This window comes from Xenopus tropicalis, chromosome 5 (genome assembly GCF_000004195.4).
Source record: "Xenopus tropicalis strain Nigerian chromosome 5, UCB_Xtro_10.0, whole genome shotgun sequence".
In the NCBI taxonomy this organism is placed as follows: domain Eukaryota; kingdom Metazoa; phylum Chordata; class Amphibia; order Anura; family Pipidae; genus Xenopus; species Xenopus tropicalis.
In genome coordinates this window covers 92,142,486-92,150,677 of record NC_030681.2, presented here as the reverse complement: position 1 = coordinate 92,150,677, position 8,192 = coordinate 92,142,486, and the positions used below count along the sequence as shown (strand labels likewise).

General features: G+C 42.6%; 1 protein-coding gene across 4 annotated transcripts in view; it reads left to right on the top strand.

Moving 5' to 3' along the window:
* The first annotated feature begins 205 nt into the window (after positions 1-205).
* kcnq5 (potassium channel, voltage gated KQT-like subfamily Q, member 5) overlaps positions 206-8,192 on the top strand; it is a 291,724-nt gene continuing 283,737 nt past the window's right edge. For 2 of the 4 annotated variants that reach the window (XM_002937155.5, XM_031902286.1), the window contains exon 1: positions 206-1,554. In XM_002937155.5, the coding sequence (XP_002937201.3) occupies positions 1,163-1,554 (392 nt within the window). In that variant the 5' untranslated portion in view covers positions 206-1,162. The remainder of the gene's footprint in view (positions 1,555-8,192) is intronic. The other 2 variants (XM_031902285.1, XM_004914508.4) reach the window with 1 other exon arrangement.

Here is an 8,192-nt window from a genome sequence, read left to right as displayed (position 1 = left end):
GGTTTGGGGTTAGGAAATGTATTGGTGTTTGTGCTGGGCTATATGTCCACCCCAAATAATGATACTTGCAAGTGTCGCACCCAGACATCTGCACCGTCAACGTGAAAAATGTAAAAGCCCAATCAGAAGGAACCCCAGGGCTCAGCCAGTGGAAGGAGAACGACTAACGCTGCCGCCTTGGCGAGGAGGAATGCAACCAGCTGCCTCTCCCCCCCTCTGCTCGCTTCTTACTCGCAGTATTAAAAGCTTCTGTTCGTCTCCCCAGCACAACCCCCTTCCCCACACCCACAGAAGCCTCCGTGTCAGCAGCAGCGGCGGCGTCACCGGCAGAAGTGGCGACCCCAAGCCCGGGCAGGCAAGTTAGCGATACTCACTGTGAGCCGCAAGCGCACCGAGTGCAGCAGCAGCAGCCTTATTGGGAAAAGTTAGTAGCGGCTGCAGCTGCTGACAGGTTGCAAGTGGCTCTTGCTCCACCTACTATTGGCTACAGGTTGTGATCCAGCTGCCCAGCTGCATGTGCAAATGGCACTTGTTATGTGAGTGTCCGGAGCCCTGAGCAAGGGAATGTCACAGCTCCGGGCTCATGGGATGTGGCGCTGTCACTGCACTGACACCTCAGCCTATCAGCACTGAGCCGTTACAGGGAAACCCGAGCCCATTACTTTGCGCTACTCAGCAATCGGGATTTGCTGAATGAATTGGAAGTGCTGGATTGGTGAGTGTGGGCTCGGATCTGCGGCACCTGCTCGGACTATCGCGTAGATCTGGGCCGGCGCTGACTCTCTGTGCCCCCAAGGAGAGACTTCTCAGGAAAGGGCGCTAAGTGTGAAACTGCGAGCTAAAAAAGGCAAGAAGAGGAAGTGCCACTCGCAAGGGAGCGACTTAGAAGCAGTGGGAGGCAAGTGTAGCTGGGATGGAAGGAAGCCACACGTGTGACTGCTAAGACATCGCACAGGAAGCCAAGTCAGGTTCGCGCACTCGGCAGGAAGATCTGCTTCTCCTTCTGAGAAAGGCAACATTTCCCCTCATGCCTCCGGCTGCTCAGTACCTGCTTACTGTGTCCCCATCCCCTTAAACCCACCTACTGTGCCCTAATCCAGAGCAGAAGGCACTGCCACCCTGACCGGTGTATGCCCCCTGGACAGCCTCCTCTGGGGATGCCATGCCCCGCAAGCACGGTGCCGGAGCCGGGGACGAGGGGGGCTCTGGGCTCTGGATGAAGAGCAGCACCGGAGGGAGAGGGAGAGAGCGATACTACGGGATGAAGGATGTGGAGTCCGGTCGGGGGAGCAGGGTGCTGCTTAACTCCAACCGGGGGGACGGATTGCTATTGCTGGGCACTGGGGACCATGCAGTCCGGGGAGGAGCGGGAGGTGTCTTGCACGACAGCCGCAGGGGGAAGCAGGGCGCCCGCATGAGTCTTCTGGGGAAGCCGCTCTCGTATAACAGCAGCCAGAGCTGCCGGAGGAACGTCAAGTACCGGAAACTGCAAAACTATCTGTACAACGTGCTGGAGAGACCCCGGGGCTGGGGATTTGTCTACCACGTCTTCGTGTGAGTACTAACGCCTTCATTTCTATTCTATGGCACATACAGGGGCATTTTGCCGCTCTCTCACTACCTGCTGCTCTAGAGCTACACCTGGGGTACCACTAGTAAGGGCAAAGTTGGCGTGTCACCTGGGGCCAGGAGACTAATCAGTTGGGAGCAGAATATACACGTCTTCAGGAAACTCTGATGGGAGCTGAAACATTGTTTACTGTACATGACATGTGGATAATATGCCCATGTGATATACAGAGAAAACAAGTGCAGTCCCCCCTCCGCTGTAGCATGTGATGCTGATGGTTGCCCATTACATTCTGCAGATACCCATGCCTTATAAGTAGCACCCTGCTTCCTGCTGCTGTGTTGCACTGGGTGCCCCTGGCAGGGTTTATGGCCTGAACACAAGTCAGCAGGGTCCAATAGTAGTAATTGGGGGGTTAGATGTGTGATACCCAGTCAGTAATAAGAGGTTTGGAGTGAGAGAGTAAAGCAAAAACATCAAAGTGCTGTTGGGCTGCTGGGTTCTAGTCACACAATGTGTCCAGCCCTGGCAGCTTTTAGTAGAAGTGCAGCTATCACATCACTATTTACACTATTTTGATTGTATTTTCTGGACTGTTAGCGACAGGGTTTGGGTCCACATAGTAATGTAGCTGCTTGCAGAAGATTTTGCTGTTCTGTAAGAAGTTGTGATTCATATCTTCATTATCCAAGACATGGTCTTGTATTTCTATTTGAAAACTTATAGCCCCTAGACATATACTCACCAATATCAAACCATGGCTGGGGGTGCTGGCTGGGAGTTAAATGTGTCTGGATTAGTTAGTAGTAAACTAATTTAAAAAACATAAACAAGCATATTTCTTTGGAATTTTTTTATAGGAACCATTAACACCCCATACATCTCTATTAAGTAGTCCTGGGTACAACTGTTGAAACAATTTTATCAGAAATAAATCCTCATTCCAGGATGTTATGCAAACCCAACCTTTCTGTAGAACATGTCACCGGCGATCAACAGGTCCCCTGCCTTGTACAGCAATTTCTGTTAGAGGAGCTTACAGCTCCATCCATCACACGCACTGCAGGAGCAATTGAATTGGAAGCTGAAGTACGTTTAATATCCTATTGAATCCAAGTCAGCAAGCTTTTTATGTATGATAGGAAATTCCCATTACATTAATGTGATCAGCACTCCACTTAGCTGTAAGATAGCTAGCGTTGTGTGCAGTAGGCTACAGCATGACTCTGCAGCATTAGGCTTATCTATGGGTCTCACATTAAAAGGCCAAATGGGGACTTTATCCCTGTCCTGCTCTAGAAAGAATATAACAAGGGTTATTTACAAAAGTTGGGTTATCCTGAAATTAGAGATAAGGTGTCGAAAAATGTTTGTTTATGCCAAAACTTGTCTTCATGCTAGTTTTAGTACTCTACATTGTCTTACCCAAAATGGGTTTGTTTCATGTCATGCATTGGTATGATTTACAGATGGTACATAATATTCATAAAAATGGCACACAGAATGTGAATTTCCATCTTGGTCTGATATAATCAAATACACAACCTTCTTAGCTAACAAGTACAGGAATGGGATCCATTATCCGGAATTCCATTAACCAGAAAACTCTGAATTAGGGAAAGACCATCTCCCCTTATTTGAAAACCCCAGGCCCCAAGCATTCTGACAGTCCTACTTCCTTATAAAAGGGAGCCAAATTGTCAGTCATCTCAATTTGGTGAAGCCAAATTGGGTAAAAATTCTCTCATGGCAACCTTTCCAAAGAAGATTTTACCATGTATGTATTGCTTAAACACTCTAATTCCCTGTGCCCATGGGACCCCATTAGGTCACAGGCCCTGGTGCATTAGCAACCCCAGGATCTGAGTGCTATAATGGGTTAAAACTCGGAGTAAAATGTGCCACTTGTAAATGTCCTTCCATAAGTAAAATTAATAATGGAAAACTGTTGCAAAAAGAATGCCATAATTGGTATAGCTTCACTTGAGTTTTATTAATGTGCTGGTTTTGTGTTTTGGTGTTACTCTGTCATAATTGAAGTAATTTACCTTGAGTAAATTTCCATAGCAACCAATTGACAAGTAGCTAACACTGGTCAACTGGATCAGCACTAATGAAAGCAAAATTCTTTTTTTCATTTGCCCATCTTTGGTAAAGATCCCCTGAATTCTTCACTTTAGAATTTGCCCAAACACCATCCAATTATTAGGTTGCTATATTGCTTTATTTGGCTCCTGGTGGACAGACCTGTATTGACAGGTTTTATTTAACCTACAAGCTGGATGTAATTGCACATCTAAAAATAATGTACCTGAAATTAAACTCTATGTGGTGTTGAAAGGCTTAGGCACACACATCCGTTAGGAGTTAAGCCTGGGTGCAAATCAGAAATATTAATGACAGAAAATCATTTTCTTGAATTTTGATATTAAACTCTGATATGTAAATTTAAATTACATGAAAAATTAGCCTTCTAGCTTGACAAAGCTGTTGGAAGGGAACTCTGTGTGCTGCATTTTTATCCAAAAATTTAAATAGTAATTTCTTTCTTATTAAATTATATAGATGGTCAGATGCAGATGCATGAAAACAACTTTATTTGATCAGATTTAGGTAGCATGTAGTTCAGGATTTGTAGCTTGTTGCCAAAGTTCATGCTGTTGGAGGGCCGTTGCATGATAAGAGTTTTTGAAATAGATAAGTCTGTCTGACCCGTAGGGCTTTGAATCCATAAGCACTTTGTGCGGATGGCATCAGATAAACAAAAGACATGCAACAAATCGGATGTAGTTGCAGGCTTCAAAATATAATGGTACTAATACCAAAATTGGATGCATAAACTACATGTATTTTTTTTCATCCAACGCAACACAACTGCTAGATGCAAATGAACCATGCTATGTCCGCATCCAACGCAATATTGTCGCATCCAGGCGAAACAACTTTTTGTTCACATTTAAATACATTGACAGTCGCATGCACGCATCCTACAAAATCTCATGCTATTGCATGGTCTTGTGTGCTGTTGCATGAAGGATCAGATTAAATCTGTTCCAAGAAATCAGATGAACAATGCTTGCGGCGTTTAGCCCTTAGTCCCGTTTGTTGTGAAGCCCATAGAAATCTTATGCTTTTCTTGATGCATTCCCATGTGGTGGTGCATTTGAGGTCCATATTGGTGCTGTGAGTACTGTCACTATAGATTACAATATGTTAAGACATGCATTACCTTGCAGTAGAGTGCATAAAAATGCCCCTGCATAGGTACACCTTAAGAAATGCCCATGTGCACTAGTGGTTGTTAGAAAGAATACATCTATTTGGTTTAGAGCTTTCAGCGCAGATGGGCACAGTGCTTTTGGTGCAAGCTGAATCTGTTTAGTCAACCAAAGCCATGGAATCTGGGACTGTGTTGGGATTTAATATCATTCAATGAGTTTTATGAGAAGCAGGTAGTCAGACTATAGTTGCAGCAAACATTTGTTTCTGAAATGATTAAATGGCATGGGGAAAATTTAAATGAGACTTTAAGAGCTGTTAGACACAGGTGTTTGGTCCTATGCTTTCATGTGTTTCATCACAAGGGAATGCAGGAGTATATGTAGCCCCTTCTTTTCAATAATGCTATACTCACAGTGCGAGTGTGTAGCCCTTTGAGTACGATCAGGTAGGAATACAGAGATGCATTTCCTCCCGTTTTCCACTGTGGTGAAACAAATGAAAGATCCACCGCTGAGGAACGTAGCTAAAACACCCATGTGTAAGTGCCCCAAGACAAATTTGATGTTAAATTAGAGTGAAATGCTTATTTACCCCAAAAAATAAATCAAATTAAAAATCATCTGACCATAATTTTTTTTTTGACCATTTATTTTCCCCAACTCCAAAATATATATATATTTTTTTACCATCAATAGTTGGAGTAAAGTAATTTCCCCAGTTTAACTCCATCTTTTTGATTGTAATGTTATTAATGCCAGCAAAAATGGAGTTAAAAACTCAAAAAAAACTTACCTCAACTTTATGTCGACATAGGTGGTACTGTTGCTTCAATTTCCCAGGTGGCATTCTGGAACAACAGTATGCTGAATGGCTATATATTGCATATAACAAGACTGTACAGAAGGCAGTGTCCACCGTTCTAGGCTACCTGGATTAATTGCCAACTAGCCTTCTCTTTACTAACAAACTGAATTTTGACATTCATACTTGTATGTTGTCATATGGCATAGTGTTGCCACTTCCCCTCTTAAAGGAACAGTAACACCAAAAAATGAAAGTGTATAAAAGTAACTAAAATATAATGTGCTGCTGCCCTGCACTGGTAAAAGTTGTGTGTTTACTTCAGAAAGTCTACTATAATTTATATAAATAAGCTGCTATGTAGCCATGGAGGCAGCCATTCAAAGGAGAAAAGGCACAGGCACATAGCAGATAACAGATAAAACACTATTGTATTCTACAGAACTTATCTGTTATCTGCTATGTAACCTGTGCCTTTTCTCCTTTTTTCCAGCTTGAATGGCTGCCCCCGTGGCTACACAGCAGCTTATTATATAAATTATAGTAGTGTTACTGTAGCAAACACACCAGTTTTACCAGTGCAGGGCAACAGTGCATTATATTTTTATTACTTTAAAGCTATTTCATTTTTTGGTGTTACTGTTCTTTTAAAACCCAGGCGTACAAAAAATCCACATGTCGAATGGCTAATTATCAATTAACATAGATGCAGTTTACAGCATGGCTACACAAAATACAGACTGTGCTGTCTGCAACATGCATCAAAACCAATTGCTAATTAGCTCTGAATGATGTAAATTGGACGTGTCTGCTTTTAACAATATAAATACTGCAAGCTGCACAATCTATACGTGGGCAAAAAAGGCATGGGATCTCTTATGCAGAAAACCGATATCCAGAAAGCTCCAAATTACTGAAAGGCCATCTCCCATAGACTTCATGTTAATAAAATACTGTATTTCAGAAAAAAATGATTAAAAAAACAATGATTTCCTTTTTCTCTGAAATAATAATTCAGTATCTTCTTCTTGATTCCAACTAAGATATCATGAATCTATATTGGCTTGCATTTTAATTTAAATCCTTACATTATTTTTTTTGTAAAGTTAAGCTATTGTGATCCAAACTACAGAAAAAATCCCTTAGCTATAAAACCCCAGGTCCCCAGCATTCTACATACACATACACATCTGTAGAATTGCTGACGTGCTGTAAATTCTATTGCAGGTTTGCTTTACACACCATGGTAAAATCAATGAACCCTAACATTAAGGCCTTGAGAAATATCAGAAATACAGTAGGTGTTTTAGATTTGAGGCCATCAAGGTATTTTTGTAGTGTGGTCTATTTTAGATTTGTTTCAACTATAGCCAGGAAGGTAAGAGGACCTGCAGTATTTGTTTCAACTATAGCCAGGAAGGTAAGAGGACCTGCAGTATTTGCATGTTGGAAAGGTGGGGACCTCTAGCTCATCTTATTTTCATGCTAAATTTGCATTTACACTCACAATCGAGTTTGCATAGCCTTTACTCAGCAAATGTAGCCAAATCAGTGCTTCCCTAATTTCACAAGCATGCATTTAAATCATGCATGCCATTGGCAGACAGGTGGCTTCTTGGGTCAAACAGGCGGAATGGCTTCAAGTAGCAAGCTTTTGAAAATGATCAAGATGATTCCTCCTGCCCCTAAGTAACCCTTGCTATTTGCTGTGATCTCTGTCTCAAACTCAATGGTTTTGGTACCTTCTAATAAAGGTGGGCTTACTGAAAAGTGTTTGGTTTTTCAGGTGGATAAGAGGCTTGGCCTAAATTACCCTTTTTCATATTGAAAGGCACTGTCCCAGAACAATGAAGCATATGTGTTTATTGTTATTTGTAACTGCTTTGCAAACCTTCTGCCGACACAATAAGGCATGATTTCAGGATAAAGAGCTGTCATAATGTTGATTCATCCTGCTGTTCTAGGGTAGAAGAGTGGGACACAGCAGTGTTGACTTGCCAATATAGCCCAACCTATGACTCTCCCAGCAGTTAATGAAAGCTACTCCATGTTTGAATCTTGCAAGGTAGATAATTAGATTTCCAGTGTACAGATAATCCCTCTGCATAATGGACTCCCGTAAGAAATTCTGTCATGATTTTTATGGTGTACTTTTAAAATTGTAATTAAACAACTGTTTACATAGCAAATAACTTAATCTACCATTTAAAATTTTATTCCTGAACCAACAAAGGTATTTTTCTTAGTTGTAATATTGGTGTGTATTGGTGTGCATTGTGCCTGAGTCTGAGCTTTCAGAAGGAGCCAGCGCTACACATTAGAACTGCTTTCAGATAACCTATTGTTTCTTCTGCTCCCATGTAACTGGAGGAGTCCCAAGTTGGACTTGGATTTTTTTATTATTGAGTGCTATTTTGATATCTACTGAGAGCTGCTATCTTGCTACCTTTCCATTGCCCCTGCTGCCTTCACCCTCCCCATCCCCCACAAGGGCCCCCAACACCCTCCGACCCCCTCCCCAAGCGCTTCTAAATGAAACGTACCTGCAGCGCGTCGGGGGAGGGAGATCCGGGGATTGAGGGAACACCCTGGGGGGGGG